This window comes from Mesocricetus auratus, unplaced genomic scaffold (genome assembly GCF_017639785.1).
Source record: "Mesocricetus auratus isolate SY011 unplaced genomic scaffold, BCM_Maur_2.0 Super-Scaffold_100053, whole genome shotgun sequence".
Lineage (NCBI taxonomy): Eukaryota > Metazoa > Chordata > Mammalia > Rodentia > Cricetidae > Mesocricetus > Mesocricetus auratus.
The window spans coordinates 1,955,651-1,977,738 of NW_024429230.1; the positions used below are offsets into that span (position 1 = coordinate 1,955,651).

The 22,088-nt window shown below is 47.4% G+C and overlaps 1 protein-coding gene across 2 annotated transcripts in view; it reads right to left on the reverse strand.

Moving 5' to 3' along the window:
• Dusp29 (dual specificity phosphatase 29) overlaps nt 1-20,975 on the reverse strand; it is a 42,950-nt gene extending 21,975 nt beyond the window's left edge. Inside the window, exons 1-2 of one of the 2 annotated variants that reach the window (XM_040735988.1) lie at nt 20,802-20,975; nt 3,439-3,666 (exon numbers count right to left, since the gene is read on the reverse strand). In XM_040735988.1, the coding sequence (XP_040591922.1) occupies nt 3,439-3,638 (200 nt within the window). In that variant the 5' untranslated portion in view covers nt 3,639-3,666; nt 20,802-20,975. Of the gene's footprint in view, nt 1-3,438; nt 3,667-3,844; nt 3,893-20,801 lie in introns of those variants that run through there. The other variant, XM_040735987.1, reaches the window with a different exon arrangement.
• Between the last annotated feature and the right edge of the window lie 1,113 nt (nt 20,976-22,088).

Genomic DNA, 22,088 nt, shown 5'->3' on the forward strand with positions numbered 1-22,088 from the left:
AAATAATGCTGCTGTGAACATAGTGGAACAGATGTCCTTGTGGTATGAATGTGCATCCTTAGGGTATATGCCTAAGAGTGGAATTGCTGGCTCTTGAGTAGGAGAGGAGAAGGGGAAGGGGAAGAGAACATGGAGGATCAGGAGAATTGAGTTGTGGGAAGAACAGAGGAGGAGAGCAAGGAAAGAGACACCTTAATAGAGGGAGCCATTATGGGCTTAACAAGAAACCAGGCACTAGGGGGATCTCCAGAAATCCACAAGGATAACCCCAACAAAGAATCTAAGCAATAGTGGAGAGGGTACCTTAAATGTCCTTCCCATATAATGAGATTGATGACTACCTTAAATGCCTTCGTAGAGCCTTCATCCAGTAGCTGATGGAAGCAGAAGCAGAGATCCACAGCTAAGCACTGAGCCAAACTCCTGGAATCCAGTTGCAGAGAGGGAGGAGCGATGCTGGGGAAACCCACAGAAACAGCTGACCTGAGCAAGTGGGAGCTCACGGACCCCAGCCTGACAGCTGGGGAACCAGCATAAGACCAAACCAGCCCCCCTGAACTTTGTTGTCAGTTGGGGGGACTTGGGTAGTCCATGGGACCTCTGGCAGTGGAACCAGTATTTATCCTTAATGCACAAATGGGCTTTGGGAGCCCATTCCCTATGGAGGGATACTCTCAGTTTAGATAGATGGAGGAGGGCCTAAGTCCTGTCCAAAATGATGTGACACACTTTGGTGATCCCCATGGGAGGCCTCATCCTCCCTGAGGAGTGGATGGGGAGAGGGATGGGGGGATGGGGGAGGAATGGAGGACTGGAGGGAAAGGGAACTGGAATGCAAAATAAGATCGTTTTTAATTTAAATAAAAATTAATTTTTAAAAAGATGTTCGGTATGTAAGGGTGCTTGCTTGGCCTGAGTTCAATCCCTGGTTCCCACATGGTAGAGAGAGAACCAACCTCAGCTAATTTGTCCTGTGACCTCCTGGCATACATTGTGGCTTGCACACACATATGCAATAAAAATGCTTTTAAAGGGGGTTTGGAGAGGTGGCTGCTCTTCCAGGAGTTGATGTCCCAGCAACCACATGGTGGCTCACGACCATCTATAAATGGATCTGATGCACTGGCCTGGCCTGCAGGCAGAGTGCTTAAACATTACAAAATTATTTTTTTAAACCACAAAAAATGCTTAAAAAGCAAAACACCCAAAACTTAATGCTTGTTACTGGAAAAGTTGAGTGGAAAAAGAGAGACTGTATATTTTTTTGTGTTTTGTTTGAGACAGAGTCTCATGAGCCCAAGCTAGCCTTGAACTTACTATATAACCAGGATTAGCCTTGAACTCCTAATCTTCCAGTCTCTAACTCAAAAGTGTTAGGATTACAGACATGATGCACCACGTTTGATTTGCAGTTTGTTTTTATAACCCCTCCCTATTTAGTTTAACTTAGTAGGTAATAGCATGCAATTTTTCTAATTTCTCATAGCTTAAAAAAAGATTAAAGGAGCCGGGCGTTGGTGGCGCATGCCTTTAATCCCAGCACTCGGGAGGCAGAGGCAGGTGGATCTCTGTGAGTTCGAAGCCAGCCTGGTCTACAAAGTGAGTTCCAGGACAGCCTCCAAAGCCACAGAGAAACCCTGTCTCGAAAAACCAAAAAAAAAAAAAAAAAAAAAAAAAAAAAGATTAAAGGAAACATAAGACAAGAGCCCATGTGTAAAGGGAAGCCTTCCCGCCAGCCTGGTTCCAGAGCCACATCAGTCCCAAATAAACACACAGGAGGCTATATTAATTATGAAGCTGTTGGCCTCGCTTGTTTCTTACTGGCTAGCTCTGATTTAAGTAATTACCCCATAATTGTTAATCTAAGTATGTCTCTTACTGGAGAAGTTTCCGGGCTTCCTACCCCATGGCGTTACATCTTGACTCCTGAGTTTCTCCTTCCCAGAGTCCTCCTGGACTCCTAGTCCCACCTATCTTGATTCCCTATTGGCCAGCAGTGCTTTATTAACATATACACAGGACTTCCCCAACATCCATGCTAGATAACTTACCTCTGGTTTGTAGATAGCTAGCTGTTTTGTGTGTGTGTGTGTGTGTGTGTGTGTGTGTGTGTGTGTGTGTGTATGTGTGTGTGTGTGTATTTAAGATTTATTATGTATACAGTGTTCTGCCTACATGTATGCCTGCATGCCAGAAGAGGGTGCCAGATCTCATTACAGGTGGTTGTGAGCCACCTTGTGGTTGCTGGGAATTGAACTCATGATTTCTGAAAGAACACCCAGTGCTTTTAACCACTAAGCTATCTCTCCAGCCCCTAATAAATCTTTTGCTGTTGTTTTTTGTTTTCCAAGACATGGTTTCTCTGTATGGCTTTGGAGCCTATCCTGGAACTCACTCTGTAGACCAGGTTGGCCTCCTGAGTGCTGGGATTAAAGGTGGGCACCACCACCGCCAGCTGGGCATTAAGAGCAACATGCTCTGGGTTCTGCGCATGTGCTCTAAGGACAGGCAGGGCATGACGCTCAGAAAGATGGTGGTGGGAGTGATGGGGGTGCAGTAGAAGTCATGGATCCTGGCTCTCTGTCTTCAAGATTTTAGGATATAGGTACTTCCTAAACAGCTCTGTGATTCAGTTTCCTTACCTTGAGATAGTCTCTTTCATTGGGTTGTCGTGAGGGCCAATGAGGTCATGTTTGTGGGGCCCTTAATGTAGCGCTATCATACAGTGGCTCCTAAATTATGGCCATCATCGTCATCATTGTCATCACCATCATCACCATCACCTATCATAGATATTTCTCAGTTGCTTGTGACATGTGGAAACTGACTATAAGGCCTATAAAGGGGCAGTGATCTCAATTTTGACTACTGTTTTTTTCAGACACATAGTTTGGGGTACTCCTATGCCAAACTTGTACTACTGCAGTTAATAGTCAGCTAAAATAGAAGATTATTTCCCCACCTCCCTTGCAGCTAGATGCAGCAGAAGTCTTAGGCTAGACTTCCCCTCGAAAGCTGCCCTCATTGACTTCTTTCTCCTGACTTTCCTACTATCTGGGTCCCATGATTCATAGCAGAGCCCTGTGAAGATTCTGGATCCTGAGCAGCCTTGAAGGAGGATGCTAGACCCTCATGATGGTGAAGCAATGCACAGAAGCCCTCATCTCGGTACCCCTGAAGTCACCATGGTCACCCCAGATAGCCCTCCTTTGGACTTACACACAAGAGAAAAATAAGCCTGTCTTGCTTAAGGGTCTTTTCTGGGTTTTCTGTAAAGTGAAGATGAGCCCTAACTAATATACTTCTCATAGGACAGTTGACCTGGGAGGCAATGCCTGTGACTAGGAGTTAGGACGGAATGATCGAGGAAGTACTTGTGCCTTTCCCAGGGCGACGTAAGGGCAGTAAGGGCAGCGTGAGGCCGGGCTTGGAACTTACTCGTCACCGATGTGGAGCCTGGGCCAGACCTCGTTGACGTGAGTGTATTGGGGGCTGCCCTTCCAGAAGAGGCGCTCCAGCTCGAAGGCTCCAGGGGTGCAGTAGTCCTCAGCCTCTCCCTCCTCCTCCTCCTGCAGGGACAGCCTCTTGGCAGAGGGGTAGGCATTCTTGAGGCTTGTCTTTGTATCTCCTGATGCCATTTTGGAGCCAAGGGATTTTCTTTCCTTTCTGCATGAAAGAAGGTCAGAATGGAACAGTGGTCACTATAGAAGGAGGTAAGGGTGGGGTTAGCAGGGGATGGGGGGCATTATAGGAGGTGAGGGTGGGGTTAGCAGGGGATGGGGGGGTATTATAGGAGGTGATAAGCAGCAGAGCTTAATTTGGTGAGAGTGCCCCCCTTGCTCACCCCAGGCCATACAGGTAAATGAGGAAGGCCATGATGACAGTTAAACGACACTCCCCAACATTCCAGTGCTAACACAGTAAAAGGCCTGGGGCCTGAGGTGAATTACAGCACACCCAAGAGCAGCACTGAGCCTCAGAAACTCCCCTAGGAAGCCAGCCCCCCCCTTTTGGTATGTATGTATGTATGTATGTATGTATGTATGTATGTATGTATGTATGGTTTTTCTGAGATAGGGTTTCTCTGTGTAACCCTAGGTGGCTGTCCTGGAACTCGCTCTGTAGACCAGGCTGGCCTTGAACTCAGAGATCTGCCTGCCTTTCCTCATGAGCATTGGGATCAAAGGTAAGTGCCACTCCCTCCCAGTCACCTGCTTCTTTTTTAAATTTTTTTAAAAATATTTCTTCTATTTATTGTGTATACAGCCTTCTGCCTACAGACAAGCAGAGGGCACCAGATCTCATTACAGATGGTTGTGAGCCACCATGTGGTTGCCGGGAATTGAACTCAGGACCTCTGGAAGAGCAGTCAGTGCTCTTAACCGCTGAGCCATCTCTCCAGCCCCTTTTTAAAATTTTTTTTATTAACTTATTTTTTACATTCCAATCCCAGTTACCCCTCTGCTCTTTCCGTTTCCCCAACAACCTCCCATCTGCTCTGAACTAGACTCCCTTAATATAGGTGACAATGGTGCGACTGGGACAATGTATGAGGCCACTGGCAGTGGGTCCAAAGTGCGTCCAAGATCTAACTCTAATGCACAAACTGACTTAGTGGAGCCCATTCTATGTGGAGAGACACCTTGCTCAGCCTAGACACAGTGGGGGTGGGGGAGCTGGTGCCTTGGTGTCCTCCCTCAGTGACGTGATGGGACAGACTTAGTAGACTTCCTAGGGGAGGCCTTATCCTCTCCTGCTTCTTTCCTTATTTGACTGGAAAGTGCTGGTTTGGGGCTTTTTGAACCTGATTAGGGAGGCGTTTCTGCAGGAAGAGACTGTCCAGCAGAAAGTGCATGTGGCTGAGTCTAGATCCGTGAGGCTTTGGTTTTGGACAACCATTCCCAGAAGCGGGACGGGGGAACCCTGGGCGGAAGACAGTTGTCTATGTGAGCATCAGTCATCTTAGTTGGTTTCCCAACTGTCAGACTGGGGGTCCATGAGTTCCCACTTGCTCAGGTCAGCTGTTTCTGCAGGTTTTCCCACTGTGGTCTTGACTCCTTTGTTGGTCACTCCTCCCTCTCTGAAACTGGATTCCAGGAGTTTGGCCCAGTGCTTAGCTGTGGATTCCTGCTTCTGCTTCCATCAGCTACTGGATGAAGGCTCTAGGATGACATTTAATGTAGTCATCAATCTCATTATAGGGGAAGGGCATTTAAGGTATCCTCTCCACTATTGCTTAGTTTCCTAGTTGGGGGTCATCCTTGTGGATCTCTGTACATTTCCCTAGTGCCAGATTTCTCTTTAAACCTATAGTGGCTCCCTCTATTGATGTGTGTCTTTTCTTGCTCTCCTCTATTCCTCCCCCCACTCAATCTTCCTGCTCCCCCCTGTTCTCCTTCCCCCTCCTCTTCTCCCCTCCTCTTTCTCCTATCTTCTTCCCCCTCCCCCATGCTCCCAATTTGTTCAGGAGCTCTTGTCCCTTTCCACTTCACTGGGGGACCGTGTATGTCTCTCTCTCTCTTTTTTTTTTTTTTTTGGTTTTTGAGACAGGGTTTCTCTGTATTGTTTTGGAGGCTGTCCTGCAACTCGATTTGTAGACCAGGATGGCCTCGAACTCACAGAGATCCGCCTGCCTCTGCGTCCCGAGTGCTGGGATTAAAGGCGTGCGCCACCAACGCCCGGCCAGAGATCTGGCGCCCTCTTCTGTCATGTAGGCATTCGTGCAGGCTAGCTTCTCTGGAGGTGTGGATTGTAGGCTGGTAATCCTTTTCTCTATGTCTAATATCCATATATAAGTGAGTACAAACCACGTCTGTCTTCTGTGACTTCACTTAGGAGGGTTTCTAGTTCCATCCATTTGCCTGAAAATTTCAAGATTCCATTGTTTGTTTGTTTTTCCCATTGTGTAAATGTACCACATTTTCTCTATCCATTCTTCAGTTGAGGGGCATCTAGGTTGTTTCCAGGTTCTGGCTATTACAAATAATGCTGCTATGAATATAGTTGAACAGATGTCCTTGTTGTATGAATGTGCATCCTTAGGGTATATGCCTAAGAGTGGAATTGCTGGATCTTGAAGCACACCGGTTCCCATTTTCTGGATTTCCAAAGTGACTGTACAAGTTTGCACTCCCACCAGCAATGGAGGAGTGTTCTCCTTTCTCTACATCCTCTCCAGCATAAACTGTCATTGGTGTTTTTGATTTTAGCCATTCTGACAAGTGTAAGATGATATCTCAGAGTTGTTTTGATTTGCATTTCCCTGATGGCTAAGGATGTTGAGCAATTTCTTGAGTGCCTTTCAGCCGTTTTAGGTTCCTTTATTGAGAATTCTGTTTAGTCTGATCAGTATAGTTTAACCACCGTTCACACACACTGCATATACTGTGTCAGGTATCACAAGTAACTCAGAGATGATTTAAACTCTCCATATGCAAACATTGAACCCTGCCCACTTTTGAAACAGGGTCTCCTATAACCCAACCTGGTCTCAAATTTACTATGTATGGTGGAGTGATCCTGAACTTCTCATCTTTTCCCTCCACCTCCATAGTATTGACGTTATAGGCCTGGACCACCACGCCCAGTTTATAGGGGACTTAGGATCAAACCCAGGACTCTGTGCTTGGTAGGCAAGTTCTCTCCCAAGCCAACTGTGCCATTTTACAGGAGGGACTTGAACATCTATGGATTTGGTGACTCCAAGGGTCTGGAACCATTCCTCCATGGGTTCTGAGGGAGGGCTGTGCTTACAGGACACTTTTTTTGTGACAGGTGCTGTCGTTCTAATTCTTTAGAATCACCTTAAATGCCCTTCCCCTATAATGAGACTGATGACTACCTTAAATAGAGCCTTCACTCAGCAGCTGATGGAAGCAGAAGCAGGGATCCACAGCTAAGCACTGGGCCGAACTCCGGCAATCCAGTTGTAGAGAGGGAAGAGTGATGAGCAAAGGGGCCAATGCTGGGGAAACCCACAGAAACAGCTGATCTGAGCAAGTGGGAGCTCAGGGACTCCAGTCTGACAGCTGGGGAACCAACATAGGATCCCAGGCCCCCTGAACGCGGGTGTCAGTTGGGAGGCCTGAGCAGTCTGTGGGGCCTCTGGCAGTGGAACCAGTATTTATCCCTAGTGCACGAATGGGCTTTGGGAGCCCATTCCCTATGGAGGGATATTCTCTTAGCCTAGATGTGTCAGACTTTGATGATCCCCCATGGGTGGCCTCACCCTCCCTGAGGAGTGGATGGGGAGTAGGATGGGAGCTTGGTGGGGGAATGGGAGGACAGGAGAGAGAGGGAACTGAGATTGGTGTGTAAACAAGATTGTTTTTTTAAAAAAAACTTAAAAAAGAATATGACACAGCCTGGGGGCGGGGCTTTGATGAAGGGGGTGGGGAGAATCACTAACCCAGTCTTAAGCTCTCTGAAAGGTGCTATTATGCCCACTTTACATTTGAAAGAAATGGCTCGTTGAAGATGCCTGGCAAAAGCAGCTTTAGCAGCTGAGAGGGAGGGTGGTGGGGGCCACAGCTCGATAGAAGAAATCAAAGACTATTAGAAAGGCCAGAGCTTCAGAGAACATCAGATGGAAAACTACGTAGAATGCAACTTGAAAGGTCCCTGCCTCTTGGAAAAGGACATTTTGGACTTACATACTAAAAATAACTCCAGGCGACTCAAACACATGAAACACTTAAATGGTAAGGAAACTTAAACCAGGTTCACAGTCTGGAGAGATGGCTCAGCAGTTTAGAGCCCATACTACTCCTTCCCAGGGCCTGAGTTCAGTTCCCAGCACTCCTGTGTCATGGCTCACAACCGCCCGGGGCCTTGAGTTCCCAGGGGTCCACTGCCCTCTTCTAGGCATTGCCAGAACCTGCTCTCCTGTGTGCATTCTACACACACACACACATAATTCAAAATAAATCTTTAAGCTGGGTATGATGGCAGTTTAATCCCAGCACTGGGGAGGCAGAGGCAGGTGGATCTCTGAGTTCAAGGCAGCCTGGTCTACAGAGTAAGTTCCAGGACAGCCAGGGCTACACAGAGAAACACTGCCTCACAAAAAAAAAAAAAAAAAAAGTAAACTATTCACAGGTGAAATGATATGACATCTAGAATTTGCATCAAAACAATATAGTTGGAGGGCCAGGGAGATGGCCCAGCAGGTAAAATGCTTGCCAAATAAGCCTAGAGGCCTGAGTTCAATTCCTAGGAGCCACATGAAGGAGGAATGAAATGGACATCAGAGAGTTGTCCTCTGACTTTGACGCATGTGCTGTGTATGTGCATACATAAAATAAAAATATTGAATAATGCAAAAATACAGTGTTGGAGGGAAGGGTATTGATGGAGGTGTGTGAAGCAGGATTGGCTAGGGATGGTGACTCGGTGTGGATGTTGGCTGCAAAGTAGCTACTTCTGGCAGTTCAAATGCAATTGGCCCCCATAGTCTCATAAGGAGTGGTGCTATTAGAAGGTGTGGCCTTGTTGATAGTTCAAATGTTATTGATCCCCATAATCTCATAAGGAGTGGTGCTATTAGAAGGTGTGGCCTTGTTGGAGTAGGTGTGGTCTTGTTAGAGGAAGTGTGTCACCATGGAGGCGGGCTTTGAGTTCTCATATATGCCCAAGATACTGTCCAGTAACTCAAACAATCACTTCCTGTTGCCTACAAGTCAAGATGTAGGACAACTGGCTGCTTCTCCAGCACCACATCTGCCTGCACGCTACCATGTCCTGCCATGATGATAATGGACTAAACATATGAAAATGTAAGCAAGCCATGACAATGAAATGTTTTCCTTATAAGAGTTACCACGGGCCGGGCATTGGTGGCACACGCCTTTAATCCCAGCACTCAGGAGGCAGAGGCAAATGGATCTCTGTGAGTTCGAGACCAGCCTGGTCTACAAGAGCTAGTTCCAGGACAGCCTCCAAAGCCACAGAGAAACCCTGTCTCTAAAAAAAGCAAAAAAAAAAAAGAAAGAAAGAAAGAAAAAGAGTTGTCATGGTCACGGTGTTTCTTCACAGCAATAGAAACCCTAATTAAGACACTACTGTTCTCTTTGTATGTGTTTGGGATTCCCTGTGATTAATAGTGATGCATACCTATGGTCCAAAATATTCTGGGAGGAAGTTTCAGACTAGGAATCTAAGAGTTGAGAATGAGACCCCGGTCTCTTAAAACAAGTAAATATTTTAAGCCGGGCGGTGGTGGCGCACGCCTTTAATCCCAGCGCTCGGGAGGCAGAGGTAGGCGGATCTCTGTGAGTTCGAGGCTGGGCTGGACCAACAGCCTCCAAAACAATACAGAGAAACCCTGTCTCGTAAAACCAAAAAAAAAAAAAAAAAAAAAAAAAAAAAAACCAAACAAACAAAACAAGTAAATATTTTAAAGGACAATGAAGAGCCTGAAACCATTGCACCAGTGATTCAATTCTCCCAGGTGCACAGCATATGCGATCAGTAGCTAACAATGTCTGCCCATAGGGATGGGCGAGGCCAGGCTTTGTGATCTCTTCCTTATAACAGCCTGCTTCCTACAGTAGGGTGTGGTGATATATTGCTTATTATTTATTAAAGCCTCTGGAGATCAATATTGCAAAGCAGCCCATACTGGTTAGCCGTAGAAGCCAGGACTCAGGAGACAATGGATCTCTCTGAGTTCAAGACCACCCAGTGCTACACAAGATTGAATCAGTCTAAAAGAGTAACAGAGCTCATGCCTTTAATCCAAGCACTGGAGAGGTATAAAAGATAGGAACAGGGTCTTCTGTATTCAGTCTCGGGGTTCTCCAGCCATGTTAAAGGTGAGCATAGCAGTCTGGGATTGAAGTCTGAGGTTTGGTGGAGCCGGCATTGCCTTTCAGTCTGAAGTAGAGGTAAGAACTAGTGGTTGGCTGCTTTGCTTTTCCAATCTTTAGCTTGAGGCTTGAACCCCAACATCTGTCTCTGGGTCTTTTATTTATCATGTTATAGTAGGGACCACATGGAGCAGGGGGGACCCTGCTTTGGACCTGCCAGTGCCATTGTAAAGGCCATCTCCACAAGAGTCATTGGCACCAGCTGGAAATACAGACTCTGGGATTGTATACAGGTGGCAGGGGCCTGAGAGTCCATATTTGAACAAGATCCTAGGAGCATCTATGCTGGCTGGCAGGCTGTAATCACTGACTGACATGTGGCTTAAGTGTCGAGAGGACTGGAGAGGTGCCCCAAATCCCTTCTGTCTTCTCACTGAAATGGGACCAGGTCATTGGCTCCCAGTGTAGATTCAGGCCTGGGAAGAGAAGGGCTTGGGCCACCCAGAGGCAGGGTTCCTTGGTGTCCTGTGTCTCTAAAGTCAATCGATGGACTGAGAGGTAAGGAAGTGAATGGATGAACGGACAAATGAGAGGGATGGATGGCAGAGGCCTTTGCAGGCTGGCTGAGGACCCTGTCAGAGCTTTGGAAGCAGGACTGAGTCTCCAGTGACCCAACTGGGTTCAGGAGAGGGGAGTGCAGAGCACAGGGTGGACTGTGCCTCCTCCCAGGGGTAGTTGATGAGGCCTGAACTTGACTCTTGGGTCTGCCTGATGGGGCTTCGGGGGCAGGGGACAGTATTGCAAGGCATGGCTGAAGCTTCTCTTACAGGAAGCAGCCCAGAGTCCTGGTCTCCTAGGTGCATGTAGTTAGTTACAACTTTCCGCAGCCCTAATCACAAAGATGTACTGCTGAGTGCGTCCATGACTCACACTCATCTTATTCCTAAGTTAGGCATCATATTCCCAAACACTGTAGTTTTAGGTCCCTTTGAGTCCTGCTTGTCACTAAGGAGACTTGGAAAGATGCGATTTCAGGGAGATGCTAGGGTCCATTCCATTGTGCAACCTCCATCTGCCTCCTTTGATCACTGAAGCTGACCTCACCCTTGCCGAGGCCTCTTCTCATTCGACTGTGGAGGGAGCCATCCCTGGCTCGGGCCCTGCGTTTAAAACCTTGGCTGCATTTCCAGACAGAAGAGGAAGTGGTGTGGTCTACCCAGAGCAGCTTGGCACTTGGAAGGGGCTCTGGGATCTATTATCCTCCAGCACAGCGCAGGGGATAGAACAAAGCGTGGAGCCGTCCAGAAACCACAAACCTGTCATCTTTCCAAATCCTGAAGACGGCTGTGCACCCCCAAACCCTACCCACACAGCTCCCAAATCTCTCATTCTTCTAGACGCAGGGAGAGTCTGTTTCCCAGATCACAGCCAAATGGGTAGGGGAAAGCAACCTCTTCTGTTTGGTCTCCATAGATTCGACCAACCGAGAGATTAACTGCCAAGGTCTCCATGACACACTGTATCAATCACAGGCTAAATGTCATAATGAGAGCTGGGCAGGCTGTCAGGGCAGGCTTCCAGATTCCGGTTACAGCTTCATACTTAAAGATGTGGACCTGAGGAGTCACATGCAGGCTCTGGAGGCTGCTTGGCCTGTGTGAGCATCCTCCTCAGAGGAGCAGAAGCCAGCCCGGGCTCCTTCACAAAGGGGACAGGTGGATGACATAAGGAACACAATGGAAGGAAGCAGCTGGATACTGCAGAACAAACAATGACATTAGGGTATAGCGGGGACTGTGTCACACTGAAGAACGATTGCCCCTTCTGCCGTGAGACATCGACCTGTCGTTCCATATAGGAATGAAATCCAGATTTGTCTGACAGTGTTTAAAGATTGTATTTGTCTATCCCGCTGGGTGTCAGCGCATGTGTAGAGACAGATAGCAGAAGTTGGTTCCCTTCTTCCACCATTTGGGTTTTGGTGACTGTACTCAGTCTTGGCTGCAAGTGTCTTTACCTACTGAGCCATCTTGCCAATTCCTGATTTATTTTTTAAAAATATTTTTAGCGTGTGTGTGTGTGTGTGTGTGTGTGTGTGTGTGTGTGTGTACACATGTGTGTTCATGTATTTGCATGTGTTGTCAGAGGGCAGCATGTGGGGATCTGTTTTCTTCTTCTACCATGTGGGTCCTGGGGAACCAAACTCGGGCTGTTAGACTTGCCGGCCAGTGCTTCTACGACACTGGGTTATCCAGTCAGTCCATTTTCTGATGGTTTTATAGGAAGCCAGAGAGCCACCAGAGTTTTATAAAGTATTTTGCTTTGTTTTGCTTTTGAGACGGGACATCAATATGTAGGCCCTGGTTGGCCTAGAAATCACTACATAGACCAGGCATGCCTGGAATTTGGAGCAGTCCTCCCAGTGGTGGAGCACGCCTTCAGTCCCAGCACTCGGGAGGCAGAGGCAGACGGATCTCTGTGAGTTTGAGGTCAGCCTGATCTACAGAATGAACTCTAGGACAGTCAGAGAAACTACACAGAGAAACCCTGTCTGGAAAAACAAAAACAAAAGACTTTTTCTTCTGCAGCAAAGGAAGCCAATTGCAGGTACCCCTCCTGAAAATGAGAAGCAGAGAGCCAACGTGCTCTTAACCAAAGGAGTTTTGAGTTTCCTTGCTGATGGGTAAGTAGCTGAAATGGCTTGGGGTCAGAAACTAGCAGGTAAGGAGTTGCCAGGCTAGAGACATCCATGCACCTATTGAAATTGGGGGTCCCCGCTGGGCAGTGGTGGCACACGCCTTTAATCCCAGCACTCGGGAGGCAGAGGCAGAGGCAGGAGGATCTCTGTGAGTTTGAGACCAACCTGGTCTACAGAGCTAGTTCCAGGACAGCCTCCAAAGCCACAGAGAAACCCAGTCTCAAAAAACCAAAAAAAGAAAGAAAGAAAGAAAGAAATTGGGGGTCCCTGATGTCAGCTTGGAGAACCCTGCGGCTATGTCAGCCCTTTCCTTACCCATCCCTACAGCTATGTTTGTGGTGGTGATAGGAATTAAAGAAAACAGGAGGCGATCCACATATCATGGTGCATGCTAATCTCAGCACTTGGGAGGCTGAGACAGGAAGACCTCTGAGTTTGAGACCGGCCTGGTCTACAGAGCGAGTCCCAGGCTACCTAGGGGTGTAGAGTAAGACCCCAAATTGAGGAGGAAGAGGTCATGGAGGTGGGAAGGTGTGTGTTTATTTGGGACTCATGCGGATCTAGAACCAGGCTGGCGCGGCAGAGCCCAGGCGACTGGCGGGGGATAAACCAAAGCGGCTAGCAAAAGAAAAAGCTTCTCTTAACAGAATGGTGTCAGGAGTGGGATCATGAATTTCCACGCAAAATAACAAAAGCTTTAAAGGAATTTTAGAAACAGAAGAACGGAGAGAAGCACAGATTTTGGTAGCAGCATTTTTCTCAGGTGTGCTCTGTTTTGCTATCGACAAGCCGAGATTCACGTGGCTCGTTTACCGGAGTCTTCCTGACTCAGCATAAAAAGAAAAAAAAAACAGCAAGGTTGTTTTAAGAGACTCTGCTACCGATTGAAAGGGGTGTACGTACAGCTGGAAGTGGCAGCTTTTGCTGGAGGTCAGCATGGACTGAGGCGGTAAACTGGAGTCACGCTTACGCCCGCCATCTTGAAACGGCAGTTTAAAACAGCCACGGTTTTAACAGATAAGACACGTGGCCAGAAAAACATAAAGATTTACAGTAAAGTCAGACTTGGATAAAGAAAACCTCTAAAGGTTTACAGTGTGTTTAAAAATATACGTGAGATTGAGAGAGAAAAATGAAACGACAAAGTGGTAAATAAATACAAAAGCTGGCTGTGGTGGCGCACGCCAGTAGGAACTGCTCCAGAGGCAGAGGCAGGCAGATTTCCAAAGAGAAACCCTGTCTCAGAGAAAAATAAATAAAAGTGAAAGAAATTGAGTAATAATAATAATAGATTAATAAATAAGCCACATAAAGATGGAAACTACACAGAGAGTCTGGACACTGTACGCTATTGTGTTTTTCAGTTTTTTCATTGCTAAGGAAGGAACAGCTACTGAAGTACACTTGATTATAAATACTGCTGAATTAATTCAACTTATATCTTTTGAAAATGCCTTGACCTCAAAATTTAAGTATAAGGATATGTTACTCGGAAAAGGAGTTTTAATTTATGTTTCCACAGAACATAAAAAGCTGAGGATTTCTTCCAGACTTCTGTGGTTTGACGAACCAAGACCCCCGGAAGCAGTGAACCAGGTGTTCCAACTATTGAGACAGCTAAGATGATGCAGCTTTACAGACCCCGAAAATACGGACTTATACAGGTTTCTGAGTTTTGTCATGATCCCCATGGTATGAACAGCGCCCCCTTCCAGCAGGAAGCAGTTTGGAATGAGCGACGTCCTAATTCCCATTTGTTTATAAATTTTTGTTTTCATTTAAATGGGATTGTTTATAATTGGCTAGTGATCACAGCCAATCTTTTTTAATGGTAAAAAGGGGAATTATGGTATGGGTATTGTTTTTCATTTATTGATACAAATTCAAGGTCAATTTTGTGATATGTATATTTCTCCTCTTGATTAAGTACTGTGCTTATACTGATCTTTTAAAACGTAATGCATAATTGAATACAGACTATAGATAGTTACTTTTAATAGTCAGAACTTATAGTTAGGTTAGTTAGGTTTTCTAGATATACAGAAATATATTTGAGATAGATAGACAGTCTTCAAACCTTTCAAAGACCTTCAGAAAGTGGCATTTAAAATGGTTTACGGTTTTTCTTGACAATGAGAAATGTCTGCTCCTGGCAGCACCAATTATGTCTGAGAGGAAAATGGGCATCGAAGAAACTTGTTATGGAGTTTGCTTTCAACATGGCAAGATTAGCCATTTGGGCAAGAAACTGCTCTTGCCTAGACTGTTTGACTGTTGCTGTATAAACTGCACATGCAGGACCCACAGGAAAGTGAATGCTGAACTCAGTCTTACAGGGTTCCTGCTTCATGGAAGAGTCTACGAGACTTTCTGCAGGACAAAGAAAAATGACTGACAGACTGCCAACGCAGATGGACAGTTTGAAATTTCCTGCTTTGCTGAGAAGTGTTCCAGACACATTGTGGCCTATGAGCTGAAGATGGATGCCCCAACGTTACAGAGGAACTTCGGGTGACTGTCCAGGCAGTAAGATACCTCTGTCAATCCTAGTGTTTATATATTATCCTTCTGTGGTCTTTGATGGAGTTGAAGACAGATAGTTATAGTTTTCCTTAGTTATGATAAGAGATAAGCTACATATAGAACTTTAGACTCACAAGGATGGGATGGATGATATTTTCTTTAGATCTTGCTAAATGTTAATAGACAAAATGTTGTAACTGTGTTCTTACTTGATAACTGTTCTGTCATATACAATTTGACTATGTTAAAGTTAAGACCTTTCTTTTTGTTTAAACAGAAAAGAGGAGATGTTGGGGAAGTCTTATGCTAATAAAGCACTGTCTGGCCAATAGGAATCTAGATAGGTGGGGCTAGGAATCCAGGAGGATTCTGGGTAGGAGAAACACAGGAGAGTCGACATGTAACCGGCATGGGGTAGGAAACCCGGAACTATTCTCCGGTAAGAGACATACTTAGATTAACAATTATGGGGTAATTACTTAAAGCAGAGCTAGCCAGTAAGAGACAAGCAAGGCCAACAGCTTCATAATTAATATAGCCTCCTGTGTGTTTATTTGGGACTCATGCGGATCTAGAACCAGGCTGGCGCGGCAGAGCCCAGGCGACTGGCGGGGGATAAACCAAAGCGGCTAGCAAAAGAAAAAGCTTCTCTTAACAGGAAGGTGGTCATCGGTGAGAAGAGATCAGAAGATTAGGAAGCAACACAGTCTACATTCTGACTGCTTTTATACAAATTTACCAGATTAACGCTGGCTGAGTGCGTGCTGTAGGGCAGTGAAACTATGTCTGACTTTGTTTTCTTCTTACGTAACCATATTCTCTACAGTGTCTGTGAAACCAGTGTGCATTACATCAGCATATGGAAGAAACCTCACCCCAGATCCCACACAAGTTGTGTTTTAGGGTGGTTATGTATGTAGAAGGGATTACCCTTCTGATGGCTGCCTTCCTGGGGGCCCTAGAGCAGTGGTGTGTCTCTCTCCAGGCCTTAGGGTGGCAGTCAGGCCTAGCTTCTATCATTCTAGTCCCCTGTGCTTCCCGGGACACCGTGGGGATTCCAGTCTGCAGAGGCCCCAAGGCTGGCACAGTGTCTTTAAGAAAAGGAAAGCCTGGTAAGCAAGCCCAGGACCTCAGAAGAGGCAGTGTGTGGATGTATCTCAGATGCTTCAGGGAAAAGGTCCCCTGACCCCCGGGGAAACTCCTCCCTCTTCTGCCTGCTGAAGAGGGCAGTCTCGCCCACTTCTAATGGCAGAGACAGGGCCTAGGACTTCCCTGCAGCCAGGTCTGGTGTTAGCAGCCAGTGTCCTCAGGGACACTCTGGGGTCATCGGTGTATCTGGGAAGCAGCTTTATTTTCTCTGTGACTGGACCTTCCACGGTAGGCCAGAGCTTTCTCTCTACGTGCCCTTTATCACACACGAGACAAGCCTGGCCAGCTCAGTGTGAGAGAGGACTGGGCAGGAGTTGGATAGGCTGAGCCATAAAGATCTCTAGCTTCAGAATTGTTTATGATTTATTTTTGTCTGCCCTGGTGGAGACAGGAGGATTGCTGGGGCTAGCTGCCTGCAGGCCCAGCTCTAGGTTCAGTAAGAGAACCTATTTCTCAAAGGACTATGGGAAAGATCAAGAAAGCAGGACACCCAGCATGGCCTCTGGCAATGTGCACATCACACACACACACACACACACACACACACACACACACACACACACACCACATACATGCACTTTTTAAAGAAGTTTGCCCTCTCTTCAGAGGTGCCCATGGATATTTGTGTTCCGGGGGAAAGCTAGTTTAAATTTAAATGCGATGTAAACCGCATTGCTTCGTCAACACCCGAGTTGGATCTGGAATGTTCTCTAAAGGAGGGAGTGAGATTGCTGTTGCTCTGTTAGTGGAGCAATGCCTGCTGCTGGGTTTTGGATTTGGCGGGAGTGTCCAGATATAAGTATATACATATTTTCAATTTGCCTCAAGTCTTTATGCATCTTAAACCTACCAAAAATGAGCCCAACCAGAACATAAAGTCTGTGTTTTTTTTTTTTTTAATTAAAACTTGGACGAGAAAACCCAGGAATTCTTGTTGTTGTTGTTGCCTATAATTTAATTCTTAATGTATCAGACATAATCCAAGTTTAACAGATTTTTTTTCTTTTGGATTCTGGCAAGTATGTTAACAAGAGGTAATTATGTGAAATAATATAAAATCCTTTTATTAAAAAAAACAGAGAAGCCTTCATTTAAGCGGAAATTTAATATTACTTCTCCAATGGTGTCGATGTCATGAACTCGTTTGATTAACTCTTCAAATGGTTCAAAGTGCTTTGGGTGGTAATTTATGAGCTCCTAATTGATTTTCCCAATCTTGGTTTGGCAGAGGTGGACCTCCTGGAGATGTGAGGGGCTGGAGGCCCACACTTAGCTTCATTCTCAGACAAAAGAGCCAGTCCAGATGGACATTGCCCAATGGCAGGGGGGAGCTCTGTCAAGGGAGATGAGGCCCATGATGTGCGTGATGACTGACCAGGCCAGCTGTGGTTCCTGACTCCTCTTGAGATGTGTGGGAATGCCGCAGGCAGTTTCCCAGAATCATTGTCCTCAGAACAAGCCTAGCGAGGAGAAGGGTGAAGGATAGTTCATATGGGGGCGGGGGGCTTGTAGCCTCTACTGTGAGACCCTCTATTTCCTTTTCAGCCCACTGTTCCTCACTAGATCTGCCTTTCAAATGCCACACTGGGAAGGCTAAGGGCCTTGGCAAGGCTTGGAGCCAAGGCTGCTGTCCTCAGAGAAATCCCAGGCCTGGCCAGACGCTGTGGAATGAGCACTGGGGTGGCCTCACTGATGTATTCCCAGGGAATGTCGTCTGTTCTCGAAACCTCCTAGATGGGGCAAGAGTGCACCACATTAAAACACGAAGGAAAATGGGGCCAGTGAGGCTGAGGACAATGACATCAGCCAGACATGGTGACGCTCACCTTTAATCCTTTAATCCCAGCTCTCGGGGCAGAGGCAGGTGGATCTGTGGGTTTGAGACCAGCCTGGTCTACAGAGTGATTTCCAGACAGCCAAGAGCTACACAAAGAAACCCTGCCTCACAAAACCAAAAGGGGTGGGAGAGGAAGAGAATGAAAAGGAAGAAAATGACTCCAAGCTAGTAACTGGGGTTCTCAACTCAGTGGGGTACAGGGGCATCAGCTCAGTCTTGCATCCTAACTATGTCGTCAGAGAGCTCACCACATTCCTAGTCAGAGCATGAGCTCCCGTGGATGAGCCAGTGCTTCTTGAGTTTTCTAAAGACGTGTATGTACTTAAGTGTGTGGGCACACGTGTGTTCGAGTACGGGCACACGTGTGTTCGAGTACAGGCACATGTGCATCCGTGCAGCAGCCCAGATGGGATGTCTTTGCTCACTCTGTTTGGTATTCTGAGTCGGGGTCTCTTGCTGTCCTCAGAGTTCGTGGATCCCAGCTGGTTGAGCTAGCCAGCCTGCCCAGGGATCTCCCGGGGACCACAAGTTGAGATCTGATTCTGAGCAAGAATTTTAGCCACAGACTCATCTCCCCAGCCCTGCCTCCCTCCTGACGCTGGGAAGAACTGTGCCGTGTGCTCTCTTGGGCCTGGGAACCTTATACACCTCGTGTCCAGCTTCCTCGTGTGTAAATGGGCATAACAAAATGCCCGGGAATGAAATGAGATGTCTTAGCCCCGCCACACCAGCTTGAAGAGCATTACATGGAGCAGACTCGGATGAAGAAGGAAGGTGAATGATGTTCTGAAGCAAGGGAAGAGAGAGAGAGAGAGGAGAGAGTCATGTGGCCAGGGCAGAAGAAAGTACAGGGAGCTGGAGGGATGGCTTAGTGGTTAAGAGCACTGTCTGCTCTTCCAGAGGACCCCGGTTCGATTCCCAGCACCCACACAGCAGCTCACAACTGTAACTCCAGTTCCAGGGGGATCTGACACCTTCACACTGATGCACAAAAAATACATTTTAAAACAAAGCGAATGTGGCCACAAGGAGTGGTGGGATTCAATGGCTCCTGTGTGAATTACAATGGAGGCTTTTCTGAGATTGTTACTGAGGAAATGGAGGGCACAGAACCATCCAGGCCCTCCAGAACAGAAATCAAACCTCATCTGCTGTAGAGGCAAGCCCGGGACAAACGCAGTTGCATCCTTTAGCCCAGCCCCTGGTGTTGCTCTTCCCAGGCACACACACTACCCTGGGTAGGGCCCAGGACAGAGCAGCCGAGTGAGAGGCCCCCAGCGCTGCCTAAGTATCAACGGCGCCAGGCCCAAGGCAGGTACACGTCAGCCTCCGAGGCACATTGGGGTCCAGTGTCTCCCGCTGCCCAAGCTGCGCTGCGTGACCCGGGGAAAACCACCTCATTCACTGTACCTGTTTCCTCATCTGAAAATGGGGACACCTTGGAATAGAGGGACTGTATTAACACTTAGGGGAAGTTCCCAAAACGGTGTGGGAGCCGGGTACACGCCTATAATCCCAGTACTAGGGACGCTGAGGCAGGAAGATCGTGTGTTTGAGGCCAGCCTGGATCACTCAGCGAGTCCCAGGTCAGGTTCGGCTGCAGCATGAGACACACTGTCTCTAAAACCCATACCAAAAGCAGACAGCAGCAGTCACGGGGCACATGGGAACACACCAGGGAGCTGTGTGGTTAAGTACTCAGCCACAGGAGTCACAGGAAGTCTACCCTCACTCACACCCTGATGCTCCTCCTCAGCCGCTGTGTCTGGTCACCGCCGAAGAGGGGCTATTGCCACCCCTCTCTTCCTTAGCACAGGCCTGCCTTTGCCCCTGAGGCGGCTTCGGAGCAGCCTGGCCTTCCCCGGTTCTCCTCTGATCCCTCACTTCCCACTTCCGTGCCCAGAGCACTTCCTCCGTGGCCCCTCAAGTCCTGCTGCTGGTAAGTAAACGTCAGAGTCCTCCAGCTTGCCCATAGGCTCCACTCAGTGAGCACAAGGAGGGGCCGCAGCAGGGAAACTGTCAACGCAGCAGAAAGAACGTGACCTATGGAGGGTTCCCCCAGGGGCTTCTGGAGTATTTTCAGCTGCTTAACAGTCAGTTGAGGGTGGTCCCAACAGTTCTTAAGCTTCACGCCCACCAGTGATGACTGGGCCCACAAGACAAAGGCAGCGTTGTCTGAGAAGCGGGGTACCCTCTCCCTCCTACCTCACGTGCATGCGATCCAAGCTGAGTGGCTCTGTCCATCAGCCTGCCCCCCATCTCTATTGGGGTGTTTCCACACCCAACCCTGTGCTCCCCTCAAGAATGGGAGCTCTTTTGGACTGTTATTTTGAGGGTGGCTTACACTCACCAGGGCACGGGAGGCTTGCTTGCTAGATTGTAATCTGCACTGCCCTACACATGATCCAAGGGAATCCGGCGCCTCTATTTCCCATGCTCCCTGACTCTAACCAGCTAGATAGACACAGGTAAAACCTTGCTAGAATATGAAATATAATACAGAGCATCCAACAACGCCTTAGACAGGGCCTAAGAACATTAGCCCCATGAGTTGTCCCCTAGAAATAGTCACAGAACCGTAAATTAAGATTTAAAGGTAAGGAAAGAGAGAGTAATTCAGTGGTGTCTCTAGAGAATGCTGGGATAGTGAAAGGCCTTTCATACTAAAAGGACGTTCTTCACAGCTCCAGAAACTGTGGAAGTGAGGGTTCCAATCCCCACAACCATTTTCTCAAAGAACACTTGGCTAAACCCCAGAGACAAGAACCTTCCCATTCAAGGGCCTTACCTGGGTGCCTGGCTGGGTGAAGAGGTACCGGAGGTACTGGAGGTTTTGTGACAGCCTTACACGAAACCTCCAGACTGGCTCAGAGGGTCTATTTTTAGGGTCAGATCTGCTGACACTGACCTTGCATGCTGTCCAGTCTGAGAGGAGACCTGTGGCATTTGTTTGCAAAATGATTCTCCAGTGTGACCTGAAACCCTTGGCTTAGGCTTTCCTGTACCTGGAGGCCCACATGTTTGTCTCTGGCCCAGCCACAGATACAGGACACGTGGCCGCCAGGGTGGCGACAGATGGGGAATTCCCCAGCTTTGTGCTCTTGGGCAGGATAAGGCCAGGTGTCGGTCTGTCTCAGAACGGCTGGGACGGGGAGCCTTGCCAGCTGACAGGGAACCCATAGGAGGCCTCAGGGCCCACAGCATGAAGAACTCTACTGCAGTCTTCTCTGAGAGTTTGAAGAGCTGTCTTGGGGAGTGGATGAGATGGATACCACATCATGAACAGTGATCCGTGAGACCCTGTGGGTAACAAACACTGTTATACTATTTTCTGCAAACCTCCCACCAAGTCCTCAACAGTGGTCATAAGCTTACCCTCTCACATGAACATCTAAGGAGAGACAGTATAGAAAGCACTTAGCAAGGGTCTCGCATGTGATGACCTGTAGAACATTCTAGATGCCATTTCTGTTCCAAAGTTCTTCCCAACCCAACATTTCCCAGTCTTTTTTCTTATCTGTCTCTTTCCCACCCTCCTGCTTCTGTTGGCTCCAGCCTATTTTGTTCCAATATTCCCCCACCTCATCAGGTTCCACACCTTCAGGCCTCCTCTTTAACATCAAGGGGCAGAGTCCCATGCAGTACCCTTTCATCTTCTAGTAGAATTAGGGTTTGCTACAGCTTCTCATATGCGGTTTTTCTATTCTTGCTCACCCTGGTCACCCATTTTGGCTGTGCAGAGAGATGGGGAGAAGGCCACCAGTCTCCTCCCAATGATGAGGTCCTTAATTTGCCTTCAGCAAACCTTCCTTTCACCTAGCAGGGTTATTTTTTTATAAATATTTCATACATTTTTTAAAAGATTTTATTTATTATGTATACAGCACTTCATGTAGGCCAGAGGAGGGCACCAGATCTCATTGTAGATGGTTGTGAGCCACAATATGGTTGCTGGGAATTGAACTCAGGACCTCTGGAAGAGCAGCCAGTGCTCTTAACCTCTGAGCCATCTCTTCAGCCCCCTAGCAGGGTTATTAACCAATGCTGTGGTTAATAACACACCGTGATTGTTAAT